Raw genomic sequence first — 25,549 nt, forward strand, 5'->3', positions numbered from 1 at the left:
TGGTGCTGGAACTGTTTGGAGTTTGCGTTGAAACAAGAACGCAGAGGGCTAGGGAGCTGTGCTCAGCCTCGCATCCTTCACGGCCACCTTTAAAAAGGAGAGAGAAAACAAACACGCTCCAGCCCGACAAGTTGTAATGAAACACACTTTAAAGTTTGCTCGGAAGCCGTGGGAGTTGACGTAAAAGTGACTTTTTGAAACTGGAGCTGCTTCCTCCTTCGACAACGGGGTGAAATATCTCAACATCCTCACAAAGAAACTTTGCTTGCTAGGCTGCTAACTCGCCACACAGCCAGCAGCAAGGAGACCAAAAAAAGTATGCTCAGCGGCGAAGACGAGAACACAAGCTCGTATTGACGTTTTACTGGTCGAGTTATAGTGGTATGTGCTCGGACATGGCCTCTGAATGACTCGCCTTGAGTTTTCTAACGGTTTTTCTTCGAGTAGTCATCACCAGCACCAGAGGAGAAAGAGCCGCTGCTGGTTAACTTTAGCCAGCCACCACCATCACCAGAGCGCCCCCACATCTCTACCAGGCAGGACAGCCACAGCTAATAACAGTCATTTAGAGTTAAGTGGACCCAGATTTGACACTGTAAAGATGTCCGGTCGAAGTGGAGCTGGACACACGAGGGGTGCTGCTTTGGGTCCACAGCCGCTGAAGGCAACTGTCCCATATCAGCTGGCCAGCAAACCGAGACCCAACAGGATAGATGGGAAGCCAGGTATGAGCTCAACACCTTTTTCCACCTTATCCTTTCAAGTTTAAGACCTCACGTAGTGTCACGATAGGTGTAGAAAGCTGGGTGCGAGTTTCTGCAGTCCTGCGCAGTTGCAGAGCAGCTTTATCTGCTAGTTGCCCAGTAGGGCATTTGCAGACTTTAGATAAGATGTTCAAACTTGTGATAGCAAATTCTCAGTAAAAGAGGGCAAGTTGGTAGCCGGATCCAAGCATAATATAAACTGTCTTAATTAGTAACACGAGCTATAAAATATGTTTTGTGTGTGTGTGTGTGTGTGTGTGTGTGTGTGTGTGTGTGTGTTTTAAGGGAAACTTTGCTACTTCTATATTAAAGTATTCAAAATCTGTAGTTATATTTTCGAAATTTAAAAAATGATAAAATATATTTTATAATTTCTTCTTGTCAATCAAACTGACTATTTGGTGTTTATAGGGTAATATCCAGATATTGGTAGCCCCAAATATAAAACTATTTAAGTATTTTTAGCGTCTTAAAGAGCATTTTTGTCCATTTTTAAGAGACCCTACTGTCTTTTTTGTATCATGTGTAGATGGCTGTGACATGAAGTCTCTTGATGCTTACTGTCAGTACGTTAAAACCTTTAAAATAGATTTAAAGGCCAGTGTGTGTGAAAAGTAGCATTACATGTGTGGCTTTCTGATGTGAAGGTGAAAATGATGCAATGCGTTTAAAATAAGTGTCTGCCACTACAATGCTGCAAGTTTCATGAGGAAAAACCGATTAGTGTGGATTATTTTTAAGCTTTTTATAAATAATAAGAAAATATCTCTGCGAAACTGACAGCTAGAAAGGCCAGATCCCACCAGCTGAGCCCAGGCATGAGGCGGACGATGTCTCTGGACGCCATCATCGGGCCGTACCTGCAAGGACACTGGCCCAAAGAACCAGAAGGCCCGAGCTGTGTACCCCGCCAGGACAAATCCACCCAGGTCAGCGCCACAGGGAATGCTTTCAAGTGTGGGAATTATGAGTGTCAGAAAAATGAATGGAATGGCATTTATCAATGATGCTTCCTCAATTTAGAGCTTTTTTTTTTTTCTTTTTTATGTTTCTCAGTTTTGTTTTTTTTGTTTTTTGGGGGGGGTGGGGGGATAGAGGTTAGGTCACATCACAAGATTAGCTTGCACTTTTTGCAGCGAAATAAGTTGCTCTGAGGTTGAGGGAGGGTGGGGGTAGGGGGGTGTCCGGTGCTTGCACAGCGATTACAGAGTGAGAACTACAGCCGCGACAACAGTCCCCGAAGTCAGCTGACGAGGCCTTTTTGGCTGCACCCATCCTCTCTGCTCCGTGCAGGCACTCGCCACTGCACTTTGGTTGCCCACATCCTCCCTCCCTCCCTCCGTCTTTGTTTTTCAGTTTCTCCTGCTCTTTAGCTCGTCTGCAAGTTTGACAAGTCTGTGGGTGTGGATGGTGCGATGTGGCTGCATGTTGGCCTTTTAAGCATGAGACGTTGATCTGTACTAAGTGTGAAACCAATGATTAAAATATGTGAAGTGTTGCTGTAATATTTCATGTTAAACGTGACCTGTTTAACGTGAAATATTACAGCATGATTTATGCAATTGCTGTTGGCTTGTGTGGTGCTTTGGCTCTACTGAGGAGATGTGAGAAGTAAAATCATGAAAGAGAGCTCCACGTTGCTAGCCACATGTTTTTGATGGTGCCTTCAGGTGACAGCAGACCATATGTGGACTTGGGATGGCAAAGCTGCGCACCTCCATTGTGCAACCATGGCTGCTGCTTAAAGCAGAATCTGCTGCGTTTTAGGTCATTTGCTACACAGAGAGAAGGATTATGGGTATGCACTTGATGCAGATGCGCTCTTGCAGTCCTACAAAAAAGCAATCTCCTGTAGACTGTCAGGAAAGGTGCTGTAAATTGCCTAAGAAGTGAGCTTAGACAGAAAGGGACAGACGGTGAAGTTTATCAGATGGGAAGGAGTAAAAAAAAAAAACAACAACTAACCAGTGACCAAAAAAGCCAACTGTGGCTGCAGTGGACAGTTTTCACTTCAATACAAAACATTTCTTCCTGTGTTACGAGTTCGATCTACTCCGCGGCAGGGGCTAAGCTAAGTAACAGCAGAACCCAGAAGAGTAGCCCCCCCCAAACAAGTTATTCCGTATAATTCTGACACTGCCCCCTGGTGTCAGTACACAGTTAAAACATGAAAGCAGGTCTGCAGCTTGAGGTGCAACTTATCATCCAGCTAAGTACACAGTATCACAGATCGTAGTTGGTCCGCCCTCTTGCACTATGCCATTTAAATGCAGCTAATGATTTGTGCAATGATGGAAAAATAACAGCGAATTACCACTGAAGAAGCAGAAGCTGTGTGATGTCTGCGCTGCCTGCTTTTACAGTTCTGGGTTGCTGGAATTTATTATCTTGTGCTGTGAATACTGTGTGAAATATTTTCTCATGAGATGTTTTATCACACTTGTGACGTGCATCTGGAAACAAATGGCATATGTAATGGTCTCTAATTGTGTCTGGCTTGCACTGAAGGCAAAGAAACCACGAAGTATTATAAGAAATGCAAATTTTGAAAATGGCCTCAATCTGTAATTAATGATTGAGTCATTATTGCTTTAAGTACATAAAGAAACTGTACACAAGGCTCTATAGCTTTCCCTTCATTTTGCATATATGATCATATGACAGCTTTAGACCAAACCCTAAAAATACTTAATAAAATGCATATTAAAGACATGTGATTGCATATGAAGAACATCAGTTCTCATGGCTGCTTTCTTCCCACCGCAGACCCCAGACTCATGGTCCGATAGATCCCACAGCCGGCGAGGAAGCAGCAGCCACAAGCGATCAGCATCATGGGGCAGTGCTGAGCATCTGCGAGAGGTCAGTTCAACTTTTGATTGCGCAACATGCATTTGTAATGCCTGGATTTGCTAAACTTGACCCTTTTTTTTAATTAAAAAGGGCAAGTTCTTGAAAAAGTCTTGACTTTTATTGACATTGTTGAGCAACAGGAGACTGAGGTCATCTGCAACGTTCCCCTTTTTATACTTTTTAACGAAGCCTCACTTCTCATGATCTCACTGAACATTGAGCCAACATAAAAAACATAATAAAATCCTTGTTTGTTGATACTAAGCGTTCGACATGTGGGATTAAAGGACTTCCTTTGTGTGTTTGCACGTAGAGGTTGATTAACATGTGTTTGTTTCAGATCACTAAACTAAAACAACAACTGCAGCAGTGCAGCAAACCTGCAGTCTCGGGGGCACATGACAAAGACCGTCAGCGGGGCTATCCTCAGGGGGGCCGTAGCCTTGGAGCTGCTCAGGTACCTTAGCATCAGCAGACACAAGCACACTGAATGAGTTACTTGAGGTTTTAGTGCAGATGTCTCTAGAAGTAAATTTAGGTGTATTTGTTTTTTCTTCTGTACCGTATATGGACACCTGTCACTGATTTACATTCACAAGAGCGCATTACTAAGCTATGCAGGTCTCTGCAGGAAGTGAATGAAATAAAACACTGAGGAAACAGGAAGATCACTACATCATGCTAGCTTCTGCTTTTCAGATTGTAATGCACGGTTCTGCTTTTTCAGCACAGCTGGTGTGTGGTCCCACACTCCACTGGGCTGTGGTGATTTTTTTTTTTTTTTTTTTTTTTTTTTTTTCTCAAATAAACCAAAGTGGTGATGAGACAGCCCCATGCAGTTTATGAAAACACTTGTTAGTTTGATTATCAGCATTGAGCTTGCTGGATTTTTGAGATGTCTGAAGCAAATGACTTTTTGAATGCCTGTGTGCTCTCAAAAAATAAGAAAGTTTCCGTTTTCTTTGTTGCTTTTTTGTTGTTGTATTTTTAATGGTAACAATTTAAAAAAAAAAAGTACATTTAGCCTGATGTTTTTGGAAAATATGGAAATAAAAGAAGCTGAAGGGAATTCTTAAAAAAAACAAAAAACAAAAAAAAAACAACGTCCTGGTGTTTGGCTCTTAGGAGTAGTGCAATAAAATTGTGTTCACTTGTTTATGTGCTCAGACTCAGCCTATTCCCATCCCCCCTGCTCCCCTGTCTACACTGGTCCCTCCCCTGCGCTGCAGCGTGGAGGGCCTCAACCAGGAGCTGGAAGGCATGTTCATCAGCCAGTCACTACATCCATTACAGAGGGTAATTATCACCTACAGAGCCCACACATGCTTGTTTACACAACATGGACATGTGAAGATGTTTAGGCATTGTTTTATTTGCAAAGAAAGGCGGGTTTCAGAGGTGGCACATGTAGTTTTCTGCTGAAGTAAAACTTCTGTGTTGGCCGATTTTCGTTTAATTAAACGTTCTAAAACGTGCAGTTTCTTGTCTCGACAGCTGCTCGAGGTTCCAGATGGTCATCGGGCTCCGGTGCCTCTGCAGAGCTGCAGCAGTGGATCTCAGAGCGACCCCCCCACCACGCCCCCGCCATCGTCATCCTCCACCTCCTCCTCACCCTCCTCCTCTCCCAACGACATCTGCACCTCTCAGCCCAACTCAGATGCTCCTCCAGACCTGCACCAAGGTTAGTTTGTCAGACATTTTAGATAAGAATTTAAATTTTTATAATGGTGAGAACAAACGTGAAAGTATTGATTTGCTGACCACTTTATTAGGTATTAATTACCTTAATTGTTCATGGCATAAATTCAGTGAGGTGCTGGAAACATTCCTCACATTTCGGTCCACATTGACGTGACGTGTTAAACACATCAGGGGATGGTACACTGGTATTTAAGAGCTGAAAATGGTCATGAGCAGTACTTGGGTAGTCTGTTGTATTTAAACAATGCTCAGTTGATACCAAGGGGTCCAAAGTGTGGCACAGAAATATTCCCCCTACACCAACCGGCATGTTGTTACATCATACATGCAATGGATCCACACCCTGCCATCTGAATCGAGACTCTTCAGACCTGGCAAGGTTTTGTTGGGTTTTTAAAAAAAAACAAAAAACCATTTATTGTCCATTTCTGGTGAGGCTGTGTGAGGTGTAGCCTCAGTTTTACTGTTCTTAGCTGCCAGGAGTGGCACCCGGTGTGGCCTTCTGCTGTTGTAGCTCCACTCTAACATGTTGTGCATTCAGAAATGTTCTTCTTCATACTTTGGTTGCTTGAGTTACTTTTGCCTTGCTATGTCCTCAAACCAGTCTTGACCATTCTCCTGATATTGAGGTGTTTTACCCCAGAGAAGCTCTAATCACTGGTTGTTTTCTCATTTTCAGACCATTCTTTGTAAACTCTACAGATGGTTCTGTAGGAAATTTCAATAAATCAACAGTTTTCAAATTACTCAGACCAACCCATCCAGCTAGAACAACCCTGCCACATTAAAGTCACTTAAACTCAACTTTGTTTCTCATTCTGCTGTTTGAACGTCAGCAGGTCATCTTGCCTAAATGCACTGAGCTGCTGCCTTGAGATTTGCTGATTAGATAACTGCATTGATGAGCAGTTAAACTGTGTGTTTTTAAAAAGTGTCTGGTAAGTGTATTTCTAGCAGACGCATGTAGACATAAAATTGCAGCACTGATGTATAACTTTGTGGCGGTTTCAGTAACGCAATTCAGCTCTGCCAAAAATATGTCTGCAAAATGCAAATATGGCATGACATGTGTTCTTTATATTCACCATGGAAGTTATTGGTTTTTTTGGTGTTGGCTTGATGGACTAAAGAGTTGTAGTTGTCTTAGTTTATAGTAAGTTTCCCTCTCACTTATAATTTCTTTATAGGTTCTTTCTGACATTGATCATGGACTTGGCAAGGAACATATGAATTAGGTGGCATCTCTAGCTGAGACCTTGAAATTTGACTTCCTTTAGTTGTGCATCAGGAAATTTATAAATAGATTTCTAAATGTCAAAAGAATGCAAACTGCTATTAAGGTTTTAATTTCTTTTCAGTCCTTTGTTTATTCTTCAAATTGAATCTCAATTTGGGGAACATGGGTGAAGTGAAACCTTATCAATAAATGCCTAAGTGATTGTTAGGGAGTCTGTCCCATCCCCCCCAAAATCCTGTGTTTGTAATGTACTGCGTGCCAGAAAATTATTACTTGATGATCATCACCACATTGTCTGCACGAGCCTTTGAGTCCAGAAAGGACTTCAGACATAACACAGTGTATCTAGGCTTGGAAAGGATGGGCTCTAGCTGAAAACTTCATAATGTTGATCAGTCATAGCCAGAAACCAAGCTGAAGACAGTTTGAGAGAAAATGACAAGACATTGTTAAGGGGGTGAGGTTGATAAGAAGTGAGTAAACTGTTTCTGCCCCTCAGAACATTCATATATATATATAGATAGAGAGATAGATAGATATAGAGAGAGATAGATAGATATAGAGAGAGAGAGATAGATATAGAGAGAGAGAGATATATATATATATATAGGTATATCATTCTCACAAATGTTTTCTCTCCTATTTTCAGGCTCAACAGACAGTGGGCTTCTGTCTCCATTCCCCTCCCAGAATGAGGCTGACCTTTCTCCTCTCCTGAACGCCTCATCTCCCGGGCCCAACAAAAGCTGCTGCTTCCAGAGAAAACCTCCAGAGGGCTGTGAAAGGGTGAGAGTGTGGGAGGAGATCAGGTAGGTTTTTATTCATTTTGCTTTGTTTGCATGCTAGAGGGAGACAGATGAATCACCTCTGGATAATGAAATATAATTAGACAAATACTGTATACTCCCTGTCATTTAACACGGTCAGCATGTAGATGCCCCCTGGTGGTCACATTTAAAAAATAAACACTAGAAAAACAAACTAATTCAGTGTCTTTACCCAAAGTTGAATGTGATTTCCTGCATGACGTCATAGTTTTTAGTTGAGTCAGTTTACCTTGTACTCTGTTAGAGTGAGTTAGTGGCATTAACTGTAGATGTAAGAACAGTCCCCCCTCAAAGCAGTTTGTTTGTTCAGCTTGGGAGTTTTGTTCTGCCAAACAGACAAGTTGATGATGTTGCAACACTTCATGTTGTCAGCACTAAAGCATTCGAAGTCCTCCTTGTTTTTAACTTGGTCTGAATCTTACAGTGTGAAATTACTAGTCGTTACTCATTAAAAGGAATCAACAATTACAAAACTCTGTTGCCTGGTATTTTAGTTTTTCTTTTCTAGTGGGTCCGTGACTTCTAGGGGAAAATTTTGGCTTGAGTAAAGCCTCGTGCATGTTGACATGTAAGCACAAGCAGCGACTACAAAGATCAGGGATGTCAAACTCATTTTACATTGTGAGCTGCATACAAGTCACTCTGATCTTAAGTTTGCTGGACCAGTGAAACTTCCCTTTCTGTCAGTGAAAAGAAGTTTAACCACATTTAATCCCAGAGATATCTTAACATTTAAAAAAAAGAAGTGCAGAGTCAACATTATGTCTCAATTTTTCCACATGATAAAGAAATGCTGTTGAACTAAATGTAAGAAATCTGACTGTGTGCACTGAATGTAACCAAACTTTTTGCATCACTTTTATGGACATAAGTTTTTCTTCTCCTTTTCTTCTTTAGCTCTCCACAGAAACCCACGATGGCCCTCATCTCCTCCTGCCCCGACCCCAACAAGGTAAACTTCACCCCCTATGGGGGTTCAGCCTTTTGCCCAGTCAGCCTCCCTAAGCCCCTGCTCCCCTCCATGGACATGTTTTTCAGAAGCTTTGGCTCTCCAGCAAGCAACTGCTTGAACCAGGGAACAAGCTCCTGTCAGATGGTCTCCTCTAACACCTGGGCTGTTCGTCCAGATCCTCCTGCAGCCACCACTGTGATGGGAGAAAGTTCTGGAGAGGGGCTAGCTTTATAAAAACGGCTCCAGGTCGTTTATTTGGAAATGAACAGAGTGGTCTGGGACAGATGTCTAGATTTCTTTTTCTTTTCTTTTTTTCTTTTCTTTTTTTAAATCGTAGCTCATTCTTTTGCCACACAGGTACAAACAAATAACATTGTTGCCCTTTTCAGCCATGCGATGGCATCACTAATGTTCATTAGAGCTTCATTGAGACTTGTGCACCCCTGCAAAAGACTTGAATTTATATTTCCAGCATCAACTCTAGTTGAGAGCAATCATAGTTTTAAAGGCTTAAATCTTGCACAACCACAAATGGGTCATCTGTTTGTGCTGCTGGAGCTTCCCCTACAACACAACACTGCTGCAGAGAGCTGCTTTTGAATTAGGCATAGCAAAAAATGCTTATGGGAGGAATAATTGAGTGTTTATACAAACTAGTAACGGATAAAGTGCTGTTTATGTGCTGCTTGTTGTTATCTAGGATGCTCTGTAGTGAGCTGATCAGCAAAAAATAAATGCATGCGAGCCATTGTAATCAGGTATTCACTCGTCATGTTGAAAGTGATGGATAAATGTTAGCAAATCTGAGACTTTCAGATGCAGCGAGATTAAAGGAAACCACTGGATGTCTGAAAAGGGCTTGATGTTGAAGGTTATTGAGAAAATGAGTCACAATGCAAAGGAGAGTGCTCTGAGTTTCCTTAATTGCAACACTTCTAAACTAAACAAATTTAGTTCTGTTATTACCCAAAGATATTTACATTTGTCTTAGCCAAAAATAATTGAGACACTGTGCTGTCTTACAGCAGCACTGCTCACTTATTTTTCTGTAAACTTTCACTTGATTTGTTTGACTGACTGCTCACTTCCTGCACAGTTATTTCCTCAAAGACGCCACAACAGTAACTTTGTTGATACTGTTCCTTATTTTTAAACTGCATCTGTTTAATTATTTTTTTCATCTTATCAAAGATATTTATCTGCTGTTCACTTATTTCCTTGCACCAGTCACTAGTGTACGAAGCGTGACAAATCAGTGGGTACTTTGTTTTTACCTGATTTAAAGAACAACATGAAATGACATTTTGGTTGTTGTAAAGGGAATTTTGTAGATGTAGAAGTTCAGGTAGCGTCAGCACCTAATGGCTTCATCACATGCATTCTTGCTTTACGAGTAGTACTTTTTTAAAATGTCTTGTTTACTTGCAAAAAAGGGTTGCATGTTGTTTATTGACGTTCTAGATCTGTGCCTGATGGTACGTTTTAGTTTTGAGGTTTCACTGCCTAGCTGACTACCTAACCAGTTTTAGTGGTATAGACTTGTCGTCCTCAGTTTCCCTGATCATTTTGTTCTGCCAAGCTGACAAGTTAACGATCATATAGTTTTATTTTCTCGCAGACATGTTTGCACAAGTTGAACTACTACTTTTGAGTTGCAATTCTTATTTTTATACTCACTTTTGTACTTGGTTGTATATGTATGTGTAGTGATGTCTGTTTTTTACCCTTTTCCCCCAAATACCTGCTACATAAGCTAAAAAGGAAAAAAAAAAAAAGACCCTTGTCATTTTTAGTTTTGTTCTGTCAGGCAAATGTCACATGTATCGGGTGGATTTTTATGCACTTCCAGCAGAGGGTGTTACAGAGGAGAGGTTTCCTCCATAATTTAGCCTCTGATAGTTCTGTTTGCATGTGAACTGAAAGTTGACTATTTTGATCTTTTGACTAACATCTCCTAGTTTTAGCATCTTGATGAAATGCTGATGGACTGAAATATTCTTATTCCAAATAATCAAAGATTTTTTTCTTTCCCCGGTTGTGGATACTGGGAATGTTATCTCAGGTTCTGTGTTTTGTCTACATAAATACATGATGCTAGCATGTCTTCTGTGTTTATTACATTCATTTTAGCATTTTAGCTCTTAGTGCTTTGTTTTGAATTCACCACACAATCTATGCAGCCATGGTGTTAAAGAGCAGACCTATTGGTGTGAAGTCCCGTGCGTATACTGCCAAGTTTTCATTTCTCCTACAATTAAGAAGCTACTTTCAAACCTTGTGCATTCATCTAGTCATACTGGAATATTTGTTTCTAAATTGGGTAAAAGAAAACACTAGAAAATCTTATAATGGTACCGTGTGTCATTATGTCACCATATACTGTAATCTTCACTATTTTCTGGGGCAGGGGAATTGACAACTGCCTGACTAAGACGTGTAATTTCCTCTTGTCTTGAGTCACATTGATTTCTTCAGTCCTTACCTTTGACTCACCACAATGCTTCTCAGTTTTGTTTTGTTTTTTCCCAGAAAGCTGATTATTGGTGGCACAAACATTAAAGTTTCAGCAGTTTGGTTCATTGTCTCAAGATACAGTGCTCAGCATAAATGAGTGCACCCCTTTACATTTGTCAGAAAACCTTTAGTTTCCTTTCAGAATCAACATTTTCTATGAGATACTATAATACAAAAATACTCCCACAAATGTGGGCCATTGATTGCAAACAAGATTTGTTAATTTGTTAGGAAAATCCTTTTTTTTTTTTTTTTTTTTTTTTTTTTTTTTTTTTGTGTGTGCAGACTCATTCAAGCCCATGTTGCAAAAATGAGTACACCCCAATTATAGTCTAAGGAGAAAAGCCACACTTAAGACTACAAAATTCGAATTACCAGGCATTCAACCAAAGGTGAGTCTAATGATTCATTTACGAGGTGTCCAGCAGACAGGTGACCATAAAAGGGCATTACTTAACAAGGAAAAGCCCTTCCCATTTCATACTGCCAGCAATGGCTCCACATGGAAGAGAAATGTCACAAAATCTGAGAAAGGAAATAATTTCTTTACACAAAAAAGGTGAGGGCTACAAGATCAGCAAAGGTTTACATATCAGTCAAAATACTGTAGCAAAAGTGATCACAAAATGTAACAAAGATTGAAGCGCAACCATCTTAGACATCCAGGCCGTCCACAAAAGTTAACATCTCAATGGGAGCGTCTCCTGATGAGAAGGAAGGGTTGAAGAAATCACCATGCAAGTTCACTGCAGTTCGCTAAAGCAGTAGAAAGCCAAACTGGAGTGACCGTTTCCCGTGACACCATACGGCATACACTGCCAAATCCCATCGCAGCTAGATAAAACAGCATCACGTGCTGATACTGTCATGGTCCTGGGTCGGTGACCCAGCGCTTTAAGTTTATTATTATCATTTTCCAATTTATTATCATGATTATTATTATTATTGTTTGAGTTCTACGTGTTATATTCGGTCTGCCTCTGAGTCTGCGTCTGTATCTGTCTATCTATGGTGTCACCCCGTCTGTTTGTGAATCTGTTTAGTTCAATGTCTTGTCTGGTTCCATGTGTCTGAGTTTCCTGTTTTATTGTGAAGGTCTGTGTCGTATGTGAGTGTGCTCAGTTTACGTTTCCCCTGTCTCGTCAGCTGTGATTTCTCCCAGGTGTGTTCCCCTCCTGTCTCTCATCCCTTGATTACTGCCATCTGTGTATTTAAGCCCTGTGTTTCTCTGTGTCAGTGTCGCGTCGTACCCTCAACTTGCTGTGTGTTTGTAATGTCCTGTCCTCCAGCACCTCGGTTTAGAGTTTTGTCTTTGTAAGTTTTATTTCGTGAATCATTCCTCCAGCAATAAAGCTGCGTTTTCAGTTTATTCCCATCTCCAAGAGTCCTGCTATTTTGGGTCCACCACTTCTGCTTGCCTGCCACACAGCCAACCATGACAGATACTTCTCTTAGTTAGTCATTTCCTCTCTCTCTCTCTCGCTCGCTCTCTCTCTCTCTCTCTCTCTCTCTCTCTCTCTATATATATATATATATATATATATATCTATATATATATATATATATATCTATATATCTATATATATATATATATATATATATATATATAGATATAGATAGATATAGATATATATAGATATATATATTAGGGGTGCAACGATATTCGTATCGATATTGAACCGTTCGATACAGTGCTTTCGGTTCGGTACGCATATGTATCGAACAATACAACATTTGTAATTTATTTTATCAACTTTCCTTCTGACGATGCTGTCTGTGTTGAGCGCTCAGTGAATCTGCGTTCGACTACTCCGCCTAGGCTGCACTGCCGAGCGCAGATCCACTGAGCGCTCAACACAGACAGCATAGTCAGAAGGAAGAGCGCAGGGCAAGCTAGCGAGACAGAAGTTAAGCTCTCCTTGCAACATGGACCTCCCCCACTCTCATTCAGATCTGGCGTTTGGAATTATTTTGGTTTTCATGTGACGTATGACCCTGAAGGTAAGCGAGTCATGGACTAAAGTAAAACAGTATGTTGGATGTGCCATGCAATGCTCAATTACTAGTGGGAACTAGTGTGTTAGCGCAGTTAGCTCGTTAACGTGTTGGCCGTCTAGCCCCATGGGGCGATCGGCGGTAGCTCGTTAAGGAGATTTGCCGTGTTGTGGCGTTAAGGTTATTTCAACGAGATTAACCTGAAAGCACTAGTGGGAACACAACGAATATGACTGCACATTTACGCCGACATCATCCTAGTGCAAAGACAAAAACAACAAGCATGCTACTAACTTTAGCCGAGTCATTTAGACAGCTGTTAGCACATGATTCTCCTTATGCTGCTGAGAATATAGCCCAGAAGAAGCGGATAGTATAGCTTTTATTTTGGAAAGAGCCATTTCTCTGTAATAAACTCTCTTTTCCAAAGATGAGTGATTCCTCAATCAGATACAGGGCTTGCAATATCGCTAGCCCGACGTCCTGGAGCTAGCGATTTTTTCAGTCGGGCTACCAAAATCTATCTCTTCCCTGCCCGTCGGGCTATTGTAGTATGTGTATGTGTATATATATATATGTATGTATGTATGTATGTATGTATGTATATATATATTCATTCGCGCGTGCTGGTTTGAGCCTATAGATTGGTCTGAACGGTCCAACTTTAGCTGCTCAAAATAAATAAAAATGGAAGTGGAGGGTTTAAAATCCACTTGAGCAAACCCCCCGTAGCGCTCAGAGATATGAGCCCAGGTAGGGGGTTCGCACAGCTGCTGTCGTTGCATTGTGGGATTGGCTGACAGTAGCGCGTGGAGGTGGTGTGCAGTTCAATTGTACGTTCAGGCCTGCAGGAAACTGCAGGAGATCCTCCGGAGAGGCGCGCCTTCAGCCCGCAGATATTCACGTTAACGGAGCCGGTCAGCGGGAGGACTGTCCACCATGTCTTCATTCTTTGGGGTCGTCGCCAAGCAGATTAAGAGCCACCCAGCTGTAAGTCTCAGCCACTCGTTTTATTTTTACGGTCGTTATTACCAGCCTGTGACCAAGGAGACGGTGACACTGAAACGTGCCTATCAGAAGCTTGAAGCTGCGCGCGCTCCCGTTTCCCCCTCAAGATCTCTCCTTAATTACCTGATGTGGGATCAGCTGTAAAGGCTCAGGAAAACAGTTTTTGTGACTTATCCACACACTGACACCCTAAAGTACGCATTCGTAGAGTATTTTACTATTTATAAAAGCAAAAATAATTTCATATACAGCTCTGAGTGCAGAAATCTCAAATTCCTCGACAGACTCACAGGTTTCGGTTAGAAACATTGGTAGAACATTTTCACGTCACTACATTCTTATTGTTTTAATCACTGTATTCGTGTAATCCCATGAAAGCTTTTCTTGGGTTTTTCACCCGCAACCTCCTGACAGAGTTCGTTTTTGCGCTCTGGCATCCGCAGAATCAGACAACCGCATCACCTGCTCCTACTGAGCGTGATACACTGATACTGTTGTTACTGAAATGTTATAATGATGATAATCTAAAGGTTCAAATCTGTGTGTGTGTGTGCGCGCGCGGGGGGGGGGGGGTCGCTTGTTTCACGCCACCGTGCGTCTGTAGCCATGCGAAAGGGTTTGTGGTGGCAGCACGTATAGCGGTGGAGTAGTTTCCATATTAGCTTGAGTGAAGGCCAGATAAATGCATGTGAGGGTTTATTTCTCCAAGGACGACGGTGTGAAAGGGTTTGGTTTGTGGCAGCCTCCATATTAATAGACCTCTGGATGGAAATGCTTTGTCCCCCTCCTGCTCTGTGACTGAGCAGCCTGTTGCTCCCTGCTGGTGAAAACTCTTCGTTGTTTAAACAATCCTCTTATGTCATGAGATAACAATACCAACATGGAAATTCTGTGCATTTTATACATCATAGACTGTTACTATAAAAGTAGCACTGCCTTAGCAAGGCTTTTTGAGGACAACTGCACATTTTTACCCACAGCAGCAAGGTGAGAAAGTGGCCCTGGTTGTATTAATAGCTGTTAGACACATGCAACTGGCCACGGGGTCAAAGTGTGGTGATATAAGCAGGGACAACAACTATTTGCCCTTATCTTAAAACTTAATAAGACACATTATGTCTTGGCAATGCACAGTAGGAAAAACTGGACTCCTACACATGGTTTGTAACAGATGAAATGCTGAATAAGATCCAAAAGGACGCAGATAACAAAGATCTATCAACGTTTTATAGATCAAACATAGAAACATACTCTTTAAGGCTCCACACTGGAAATCCTGCAAGATCTGCAGCTGCAGAGGAAAGCAGAGTCCGTCTTGTCTGTTCCCATCTTTTATGTCTGCAGTTTTAGTTTCTGACATCTGGTAACCTAATCTAGGACTACCACTTCCAGTCAGAGAGCAACAGATTTACACAGATTTATAGCAACTTCTCCTCCTCCATCCTAAACTCAAGAAGGAAAATGTGCCCAACATTTTTAAAACTCTGTATATTGTTCTCTTCTGGTTTTGCTCCACTGGCATTGATAAAGCAATAGCTTTATTGACTAATTGATGCCCTTTCTCCAAAGCTGATCCCCCTGTTCATCTTCATAAGTGGAGGGGCAACCATGAGTGTGTTGGCCCTGACCAGGGCGGCTCTGAAAAACCCAGACGTGTCGTAAGTATCTGAGACGATTTAAACTTATAGAAAAGCGGGCGTTTTCACTTTCCTCGGTTACTCGGGGATGTGTTGTTTCGATCACGGCTTTTCCTCTTGTCTTCAGATGGGATCACAAGAACAACCCTGAACCCTGGAACCAAATGAAGCCCAATCAGCAGTACAAAGTACGAGCCGTTTTTCTTAATCCTTTACGTCAAGTTATAGAGCAGGCATGTTTCTACAAAGGACAGGCCATAATTTTCTGTTATCTTGCGTCAAAGTCCATATCTCAGCAGTCATATGATAATGCATATTTGTTTTTATGTGTGTGTGTGTCCAGCTTCTTGCAGTAAACATGGATTACTCCAAACTGAAGGAGGACAGGCCAGACTTCTAAGCCATCCGTACGAGGAGCCTTTGCACTATTTTTAAAAAAAAATCAAACAACCTATGACAGCAAATGAAAGTTTATTTCCAGTGTGCTGGGCAAAGGGATCATTCACCTATAAATGACTATGAATAAAACAGACAACCACCTGTTTTACTGATTGTTGAATATAATTATCAGTTTGCTGCCATAAATTATTAAAGACTATTTAAATCTTTAACGCCTCCCTTGCATGCTTATTACAGGCAAGAGCTGAGGGGAAAGATTACAACACATCAGAAAATGTGAGAAACAAGAATGTGCTCTTTTAGTGGTTTACAAAGAAACTATATTAGAATTTGAGACAATGAGAACAAGTGCCACCTGATGTTTGTTTATATTATTTAAATAGCCTTATATTTAATGCATATATCTCAAATTCTAAATGGTTTAACCATCATCTGCACCTGGTCTTAGATTTGAACCTAAAAGAAGAAATTCTTATTCTATTGACACAGATTTTACATTTTAATGTCTAAAGTAAGTTTGAATTTTTAAAATCCAGTGTTGAGCCATCCCTTGTTTGTGTGTGTTGTTTTTGTTTTGTTTGTTGCTTTTTTTATATTTTGCTTCCAACTAGTCAGACTTCCTTGTAATTTTTAATGTGTTCTAGAGCAATTCTTGAAAAGCTCAAAGCTTTTGCCCCAATTTCCTTAACTAAATCTATGAAAAATGCCAAGGATAACAGAGTCTGAGAGACATAAAATTGTATTTTTGCACCAACATAGTGATTCCCAAAGAGCTATTAGTTGAAATCTTGGCATGGTGTGCAGGTAGGATGTTCTTCAGGAATGGAAATGGGGAGAAAAGCCTGAGGTATGCCAAATGAATCCAAATTTGAAATTGGTGGTGGTAGTGGTGTCCAATCTTATGATAAAGGGTAGGATAAGTTTCTCAAAATGAAACATTTTTATAATTTTCACCCCTTGTGGTAACTAACATGTTGTTTTGCAGGGAATTATGATATTATAAATTCTCTTGAGAACTGTGTTGCTCTCGCGTTTATTTTCCAGTTTATCGCACTGCACTCCACTGGTCAAAATTTAGTGCACACCTGACAGAAATTCAAAACACCTCACTTGCCTTAGATTATTATCTCAAAATGTCGAGTCATTAGCTCAAATTTTCGACTTCATTTTCAGAAATTTCAAGTTATTTTCTATGTTTTGTTTTGAGATATTTTCACAAAAGTTTGCATTAAGATGATGATAATAATAATAATAATAATAATAATGGATAATCACCCACAATTTTGAAGTATGGATGACAACTAAACTAAACTAAAATACAATAAAATAAAATTTCAGTATTGAAAAAAATTCCATAGCTCTGATTTTGTAAATTATTCATTTATATTATTGCTTTTTCTGAAAACAATATTAAAATTTCATTTTTAATTTTATTTATTTATTTCATTGCGATCTCGAGGTTCAAAGCCAAATCTCTCTTCTCGCGAGATTTCACTTAAAAATAACGCGGGACCGTATGAGAATTGAGTCCGTTGAAACTGAAAACACAAGGCAAGGATCAGAGCACAAATGACGTTCGGGTGAAAGCTGAGATAAACGACACTAATTTCAGCTCAGCACCGCTTGTTTGGACAGCGTCGTTGTGGAAAAAGTCATTTGTTTGACATTTTTGACGTTTAACTGCCCGCAATTGTCTGCTAGCTGAGTTCAGCTAACCAGCTGACTTTGCTCCTCGGTGGCTAAATGGATCCCACGGAGGATTTGTCCGCTCGGGTCCTGCTGAAACATATTCTCACCACCGAGCCACCCAGGACCCCTGTCACACGCAGGTACGGTTCATTTTCTGGGAGAGAACCACGAAAGTCTTATTCACTGGCGTTTTCAGCATTAATGCTAGCTAAGCTATCGCTAACGACAAACTTGTGGTTGTCGCACGTTAGTCTCAGCGGCTTTGTATTCAGTATTATTAATCGTAAGATGACTTGTCTCCAGTAATTCACAGGAGCCGAGTAGCAGCGGGACCCGGCGGAGTAGCAGGCTCAGCAAGAAAGATGCTGGTCCCCAAACCCCGCAGGAGATCCTTAGGCGGAGCATGAGACATAAGCTCCATGAGGTAAAATAGAGGTGAGCAGCGTAGTTGTTATTCGTGGGCATGTTAAACTTATTAACTTTGTCCCTTTTTTCTAGAGCATAACCAGAAAATCCCTCCCCGCCACTAAAAGGAGGACTGCCTCAGTTGTGTTAAAAAAGGCAAACATGCCTGCCACATCTTCAGTACTGATTAATGACGGAGACACTCCCAGACACATACTCATAAACATCCTGCGGACAGGTGCGTGAACTAGCCTTCTTTTAATTCCTGGTTGGTTTCGGTTGGTTTTGCTTTTGCTTATATGTTTTGGTTTTCAGAGCCGGTGAAATCCCCCGTGGTTCATGAGACAGAAACATCTGAAGAGCCGGAGCCACCTTCAGCCAATTCGACCATCTCCAAAACGCATCACAGGTGAGCTGTGGGTTACAGGGTGATTGATGGTATTACTGAATTAGTCCTGGTTGTGATGGAAAATAAACTTTTGAGCTGAATTGACTTTCAGTATGGAGCTGTCAGGGCTGGACCTGCCTGATGTAACAGTTGGCCCAGCAGCCAGCACTGCAAAGGGACTGAGCCGAAAGAGACCGCGCAGGAGTTTTAACACAACGGCTTTTGAAAAACGACTTAAAGATGGAGATGGTAAGATTGAAACGAGCATTGAGGAGGTACACAGATTAAAAATGAGGTTGTGGGGTTTTTTTTTTTTGTGCTTCTGCAGCAATGTGAACACTTACTGTGTATGCTGGATGTTTGTGCTTCCAGAAGCTGAAGAGGAAACTGAACTATCAATAGATGACAATTCATCACTGTCTGTGTTGAGGTAAAGTGTACAAAGAATGCAAAATATTAATTCTAATCGGGGATCAAACCCATGACTAGGTTTAGAATTAATGATCAGCGTGTGAATGCACACCATGTTTGTTTTTTATGTTTTTTAGTTTATGTCCAATCTGTTTTTCAGCTCTGCTTCCTTGAATTTAAAAACTCCGTTTGTTGACGCTAAGACTGAGAAAAGAGGTCTGCAGAGAAAAGTTTCAAATCGTCGGAAAATCTCAGAGGAAGAATTTGGTGCTGCTGTAGATAAACGACGGATGGGAGGTGAACACTGCGCTCAAAATACTTTATTACATTCTTCTAATGGGACACAGGTTTTTCAAAGATTTCTTTCTGAGGCACAGCAGCCATACAACCATATGGTGTAAAACACAGAAACTTAACCAGAAATGTAATATAATCTCACACACTGTTGTTACCAACTGGTTAATTTGATAATTGATTCATTCATTGCTAAATAATCTCACTATCAGGATTTTTCACCTTGAGAACTGTCACTGTATTTTGACCTGCTATTGAGTCACTTTAAATATCACCTTCTTTCGGTTGCTCACTTTAGGGGTCACCACAGTGAATTTGTCAGTGATTTGCATCCATCTTTATCCTCAATCCCTTTATCCCTCCTCTGCACATGTCCAAACCCCCTCAGCTTTGCCTCTGTAACTTTGAGTCCAGACTTTGACTAAACCTGAGTTATACTCATTTCTAATCTTGTCCTTCAGACTTCTTAACATCTTCGGCCCCAGCTTGGCCTCTGGTCCTTTATTCAGACATTTTGGTCTTCTGCCACAAACCACCCCTGACGCTTATCTCCACCGTCTTCTTCACCTCTCATACATTTTGTAGATGAGTGCATGTGAAAATGTTTCAGTAAGTAAAGCTGTTACCAGACTGCAAAGAAACAGCTGCTTGGGACCATGTCTCAAAAAGAATCGTGCTGAAGGGAGGTTTAAAAAAAAAAAAAGTGGAACTAGATTGGATTGTAATTTTGTTTAATGCCAGTTTTTATCACAAGATTGTGTAACAAGGCCATGTAACCTTTGGTTAAGTTGCCGGCACACATACAACAACTATTCAACCTACCTACAAGTAAGGTGCTGCCCCCTGCTGGTGAAAGTTTTAGTTAAATTCTGCAGAGGTTCAGTGCAAACCTACGACTGAGTATAAATTTAACACTTCAGCCCAGTGATGTGAGAACAGAAGTACAGCATGAAAAGAATTGTAGGTTATTTGCACCTGCTCTTTACCTCCACCTTACATTTTCCTCCTTCCTGTCATCCAGGTATGAGCAGCTTTGGACCTGTGGAGCAGGGGCTTGGTGAATCTACTCACTCTGAGGGCTTCACCTTAGGTCTAAGCAAACTCAGCGAACCAGATATCACAGCCGATATCGTGAACTGTAACACGGCTCTCTACGCCCAGGCTGATGCCATGACCTCCAACTTTTCTATCATTGCTACTCAGGACAAACCTACAGTCATGGCGTCTCAGCTGCAGAAGGACATGAGGGAGATGGAGCCAGAGGAGCAAATGGAAGTGGAGCAGAGCAAGCTGGAAACTGACCAACTGTGTGTGTTTCCAACTGAAGATGAATCTGAAAAGAAGGAAGCAAGGAGAACAGTTTACAGTAAACCTGAAGATGTCTTGGCAAAATCTGACGGAGATGAAGATGTAGTTCAATCTCGGACCGGTGTAAGCGAGGATGCAGCTCAGTTTGAAGACGTTGAGGAAAGAGCAGAAGTTGCTCTCAATTCCGAGCTTGAACAGGGTGTTGAAGCAGGGTCACAGGCTGAAGAGGAAGCTGAAGCAGATTCTAAAACTGAAGAGGAGGAGGAAGATGAGGAAGATGTAGTTGACTCTAACACTGATGGAGGTACAGCCGACTCGCAGATCGAAAAGGGTGATGACGCAGGTTCTCAGTCTGAAGACGAGAATGTGGCTGAGGATCAGACTGAAGAAGAGGAAGAAGACAAGAGAGGCGTAGAAGAATCTCAAACTGGTTCCCAGTCCGAAGAGGGAGCTGAAGCATCTACTCAGTCTGAGGAAGAGGACGTTGTACTAGACTCTCAAACCGAAAAGGATGAAGAGGATGGTGGCACTGAATATCACACTGATGAAGTTGTAGCAGCCCTGCCTGAAGAGGATGTTAGTGGTCAATCTGAGAGAAATGAGCACGTGACCAAGTCTGAGAACGAAAATGACTTTGAGATCTTCAGCGGTGAAAATGAAGAGGAGGCATCAGCTCAGCTGAAACATGACTCAGAACACATCAGCCGGAGGGCTTATCGCTCTGAGGGCGGTCTCATTGTGCCGGTTACAGAGGCAGCAGAGGATTTCCCTAATGCTACGTTTGCAGGTTAAAAAAAAAATCAATTAATCAATCATTTAGCATTTAAAAATCTGTATGATTGAGATTAAATATTGTTTGTGGTTTTGTTTGTAGGATGGCCTGATGCCAAATTCAAAGGACATGGCACTCTGGATTTGCGCACCAGCTTTGAGATGGGAAGCCATGAGAGTGGTCAGACTCACACCGGAGACCCTGATGTGGCCGAATCCTCAACCCAAGGACAGGCAGAGGCCACTGGGACAACGAATGAGCCTGAGGCTGACAAAGAGAACTCATTTCCTCTGTCAGAGGGAACGTATGACATTGAAGATGGTAGGAGTGAAACTGTGCCTGATGAAGCTCCAGCTGAGGATGCTGCTGAACAAGAAGAAGAAATGGAAGAAGAAGAAGATTATGATGATGAAGAGGATGAAGGTTATTTTCTCTTTTAACATGCACTGGTAAAATATCTATTTAAGCATTCAGAATGACTAAGAAATCTGTTTTCTGATAGCTTCAGACTTCCCCTGCAAGACTCCAGCGTTTGTCAGACAGAAAATTAATTTTAATCGTCCTGATCCTTTAGCATCACCTTCTGTTCTAAAGAACAATCAGGCCAGGTAAGCTGCATGTCCTATTACACTTAAGTGTGTGTGTTTGTGTGTCCTGTGGGTTTCAGTCAGGACTGTTTTTAGGGAGAAAGAAGTACCTACTCAGCTGGGGATATGGACCTTTCAGCTGACACAGTGCTCTTTTAACTCCCTAAAAGCTTCTCTACTTTAAATAGAAAAACTGCTATTGTAGCACAGGTACAGAATCAAGTTTTTATTCGGCAATTCACTGACACTCTCTTCTGATCTCCACCAGTACCAGCGGTACAAGAGAACCTTTACCTGCAGCTAAACCTAAGCAGAGGAGAGTGAGGAAGACGAGGATCTCTAAAAAGGAAACTATCCTTCCTAAGAGCTACCTTATGGGCGTCTTTAAGCAATTTGCCAAAACAAAAGTCTCTGCAGACGTCCACCCTGTCCTAAATGAAATGTAAGTAACACACTGTGTTTCGCCATTAATCACATGCAGTGTCTCTTTGTCTGTTAGAACTGTGTGTTGCTTTAATATAACAGATTTGTTGTAATTTTAACAGAATGGATAAATTCTTTGACCGGCTAGCTGAGGACCTAGAGACGTATGCTGCCCATGCAAAGAGAAAAACCATAGAGGTCGAGGACGTTGAACTTCTGCTGAAAAGGTATGAGGGCAGAATTCAAGACTTTTTGCAATCAGATGTTTTTAATGTCATAAAGCCCCTTTGTTTAATTAAGGAGGAAAAAGCAAAACTTAAATACCACTTAAAAATGTAGCGAACTACATTATACACAAAACTGCATTATGTATTCCTAGGAGGGTTTGAGGAGGCTCAGTACAACACTGCTATATAACTTTATGGAGCAAACATGTACAGATTTATTTAAATACCTTGTTCTGCATATCTCAGTGTACATGTCAACTAGCTAGCTGTTTAGTTTGTCTGGTGTGTGTTATCAATAAATGAATAAAATGAACCAAAAAACAAAGCAAATCAAGAAACCTATACTGAGTGTAGGCCTGTCTTTCCTGTCCACTCTCCACTATCTAATAAAGGCAAAAGGCCCCAAAATAATATGTATTTTAAGCCAGAAGTGCCCGCCTGTACAGGTAAGGCACTGACTCTACAGTAAGGGGGAGGAAAAAACCCACTCTGCAACGCTTGGATTATTCTGACCTCTAGATGGCAATGTTGAGCTCTTTGTAGTTTGAAGGCTATATCTGACTGTAATAAGAGCATAAGCCTGTAGAATATCTTAAATGCTGCCTATAGGTAGCACACCTCATTCATGATCTATTTTCTGACATTTCACATAAATTTTCTAACATGGAACTTAACCAGTATGTGTTTGTAACTTGCAGGCAGGGTTATGTGAATGACAAGGTGCCAGTGGAAGTGCTTATTGAAAAATATCTTCGCATGGACCAGCGAAGGCTTCTAATCCCCATCGCAACCAGTGGAAATGTTGTTATCCCTGCAAAGCGGAGGTGAATCTTTCATCTCCTGGACTGCTACTTGTTTTTCTGTACACTGCGTTCAAACAATGCCTTTATTCATTGGAGCATAAAAGCTTCTGTAAATGTGTAAATTACATGCATGTATCTTTATTTTACTGCGAGTCTCTGGACAACTGTACTTTGTTGCTGTTAGGTATGTTTTCATGGGTGCAAATATGCGTGCCAACTGTATTCTCTACAATATGAAACAAAGCAGTGTCTAAACTTATAATAATAATAATAAAGGAAGCTGAAATAAAGTTTCACATATCTGTGCTTCACACATGTATTATTAAGGAAATACTCAGACAGAAATATCTTATGTTTGTGGATCGTGAGGGGCATTTGAATTATTTGTTTTTCCTTGATAAATTAGGATTTCAGCCCATCATGCTGTGCTTTGTGCTGCTTATTAAGAAAGTTATGCAGATATACACTGCTTTTATAAGGCTCAGAAAGACTAGATGGCCTAAAAATTGTGTTTTTATGAGAGTACTTGAAAAATGGAGAGAATGTGAGGACAGCACCGCCTGGTCCAGAGTGATTCAGCCTTGCTCACTAAATGAGGCAATCGATATATTTCATCACAAATGACTGGTTTAAAAAGGAGGACATAATAAGCAAGAAACATGCTGTAGTGGTAGACTTCCTCTGCTGCTAATAATGTTTTCCATAAAAGCTTAAGCTTTTGTTATATATACACACTCAAACAGGCGCTAATAACATGTGATGCTTCTTAATTCATTTTTACATTGAACAGCTGATGTCTATTTATCTCTGCTTGAGATTACAGGGCTATTTACTATTCTTTTTAAAATGGGCTCAATTAGTTTTGTTTGGATACATTATGTACATGTGAATGTCATGGTGATTTGGGGCTTTTAATGGGTTTTTTAAACTTGTTTTTCCAGGGTGGAATGATTGTACAGCATACATGTTTAAAGACTAAGTGGATACAAGTGGGCAGCATGGTCGTATGGGGTTTAGCACTGTTGCTTCACAGCAAGAAGGTCCTGGGTTTGAATCCATCATCTGGTCGGGGGGGTTTTCTGTGTGGAGTCTGCATGTTCTCGCTTGCTCCCACAGTCCAAAGACATGCAGTTACTGGAGTTATTTTAACTGGTGATTCAAAATTTCCCATGGTTATTGGTCTTTCTTGCAACACATTGGTGACCATTGGAAATATATATACTCTCCCACTAATATTTGGTTAAATGCCCCTTAGCAGGTTGTGTCTCAACCATAACCAAAGGGTTATGGTTGAGACACAACTTGCTTGTGTCACAGATGCCTGTGTCACAATTCTAGCTGGATATTTAATCACTCTTTTTGGAGGAATTGATGGAATTCTCAATAGGGTTGACATTAGAGTTTTGAGACAGCCATTCTAGAAGCTTAGTGTTAGCCTGCTTTATTGATTCCAAAATCAACGTAACATGTGTTTGGGATCATTTCCCTATTGAAACACTCAGTTGTGTCTATGTTTCAAACATCTAACTGTTGATTTAAGGTGTGCAATGTACCAGCACCACTGGGAGCAGTCCCAGAGCATGATGCTACCACCAGCATGCTTGACAGCTGATACAGTGTTCTTAGGTTTGAAAGCCCAACCTTTACTTCTTGAAACATCCCTCTGTTGTTGTGGCCAAATAGCTCATCTTTTTCTCATTTGACCATAATACTCTTCCCTAGAATGTATTTGGCTTGTCCATATAGCAAATCTAATTCTAAATTGAGCTTGAAGGTGTCAGATTTGGAATAGATGTGCATTCTTGACCAGAGCTGTTGTTCTTGAACATCCTAACCAATTTTCTCTCTTATCCGAGGGTCTTCTTCCAGACCTTGGCAAAATGAGACATCAAAATAAGTTGTACTTTAATAAAGTTTGAACTGATTATCTTGGATAGTGCCGTTGTTTAGAAATGGCTCCAAAATACCTTGCTAGCTTGTGTAAATCTACAGTTCATATTAAATCTTCAGTGAGCTACTTGTACTTTCCTATTGCTCTGAGTGTTGGACACTGTAAAACCTTAAGCAACACATAAAAGATTTAAGTGAGTGTATGTTTATATTTGAGCCTGTATGTACAATGTTGACCCTGTGTCGATTAGAGAAAACTCAAAAGACTTAGAGACTTCCATCTGCCACTGAGGGTGCTTAAGAACTTCTACTCCTGCACCATTGAGAGCTTCCTGATGGGAAACATCTGCACCTGGTTTGGGAACAGCACCAAGCAGGACAGACAAGATCTGCAAAGAGTGGTGCACTCGGCTGAACGCATCATTTGATCAGAACTTCCTGACCTGCTGTCCATTTACACCAAGC

General features: G+C 41.0%; 3 protein-coding genes across 3 annotated transcripts; all 3 read left to right on the forward strand.

Moving 5' to 3' along the window:
• Positions 1-10,438, forward strand: LOC146568470 (protein FAM117A-like). The gene is made up of 8 exons (XM_085284539.1): positions 1-725; positions 1,548-1,693; positions 3,531-3,626; positions 3,958-4,074; positions 4,785-4,913; positions 5,112-5,298; positions 7,205-7,364; positions 8,280-10,438. Exons 1-8 carry the CDS (start codon positions 407-409, stop codon positions 8,566-8,568), a joined length of 1,443 nt encoding a protein of 480 aa, XP_085140665.1. The 5' UTR covers positions 1-406; the 3' UTR covers positions 8,569-10,438.
• Positions 10,439-13,628: 3,190 nt separating this feature from the next.
• Positions 13,629-16,099, forward strand: LOC146568471 (cytochrome c oxidase subunit FA4-like). The gene is made up of 4 exons (XM_085284542.1): positions 13,629-13,833; positions 15,421-15,509; positions 15,616-15,676; positions 15,832-16,099. Exons 1-4 carry the CDS (start codon positions 13,783-13,785, stop codon positions 15,886-15,888), a joined length of 258 nt encoding a protein of 85 aa, XP_085140668.1. The 5' UTR covers positions 13,629-13,782; the 3' UTR covers positions 15,889-16,099.
• A 1,255-nt stretch (positions 16,100-17,354) lies between these two features.
• Positions 17,355-23,484, forward strand: LOC146568472 (uncharacterized). The gene is made up of 13 exons (XM_085284540.1): positions 17,355-17,716; positions 17,880-18,000; positions 18,075-18,219; positions 18,297-18,390; positions 18,482-18,618; positions 18,742-18,799; positions 18,941-19,077; positions 20,096-21,169; positions 21,257-21,577; positions 21,657-21,762; positions 22,010-22,183; positions 22,287-22,391; positions 23,090-23,484. Exons 1-13 carry the CDS (start codon positions 17,631-17,633, stop codon positions 23,217-23,219), a joined length of 2,688 nt encoding a protein of 895 aa, XP_085140666.1. The 5' UTR covers positions 17,355-17,630; the 3' UTR covers positions 23,220-23,484.
• Positions 23,485-25,549: the final 2,065 nt, after the last annotated feature.

The sequence above is a fragment of the Mchenga conophoros genome, linkage group LG8, assembly GCF_057382185.1.
Source record: "Mchenga conophoros isolate Kocher_MC1m ecotype Shallow Benthic linkage group LG8, M_conophoros_male_GT1.1, whole genome shotgun sequence".
In the NCBI taxonomy this organism is placed as follows: domain Eukaryota; kingdom Metazoa; phylum Chordata; class Actinopteri; order Cichliformes; family Cichlidae; genus Mchenga; species Mchenga conophoros.

What these genes read in the sequence shown, in the direction of transcription:
- LOC146568470 (XM_085284539.1), top strand. Translation starts at nt 407, where the DNA reads ATGACTCGCCTTGAGTTTTCTAACGGTTTTTCTTCGAGTAGTCATCAC. An exon ending in CAGGATAGATGGGAAGCCAG is followed by an intron (nt 726 to 1,547) that starts GTATGAGCTCAA and finishes CGAAACTGACAG; the next exon opens with CTAGAAAGGCCAGATCCCAC. An exon ending in GTGCTGAGCATCTGCGAGAG is followed by an intron (nt 3,627 to 3,957) that starts GTCAGTTCAACT and finishes TGTTTGTTTCAG; the next exon opens with ATCACTAAACTAAAACAACA.
- LOC146568471 (XM_085284542.1), top strand. Translation starts at nt 13,783, where the DNA reads ATGTCTTCATTCTTTGGGGTCGTCGCCAAGCAGATTAAGAGCCACCCA. An exon ending in CTGAAAAACCCAGACGTGTC is followed by an intron (nt 15,510 to 15,615) that starts GTAAGTATCTGA and finishes TCTTGTCTTCAG; the next exon opens with ATGGGATCACAAGAACAACC. An exon ending in AGCCCAATCAGCAGTACAAA is followed by an intron (nt 15,677 to 15,831) that starts GTACGAGCCGTT and finishes GTGTGTGTCCAG; the next exon opens with CTTCTTGCAGTAAACATGGA.
- LOC146568472 (XM_085284540.1), top strand. Translation starts at nt 17,631, where the DNA reads ATGGATCCCACGGAGGATTTGTCCGCTCGGGTCCTGCTGAAACATATT. An exon ending in ACGACTTAAAGATGGAGATG is followed by an intron (nt 18,619 to 18,741) that starts GTAAGATTGAAA and finishes TTGTGCTTCCAG; the next exon opens with AAGCTGAAGAGGAAACTGAA. An exon ending in TCATCACTGTCTGTGTTGAG is followed by an intron (nt 18,800 to 18,940) that starts GTAAAGTGTACA and finishes TCTGTTTTTCAG; the next exon opens with CTCTGCTTCCTTGAATTTAA.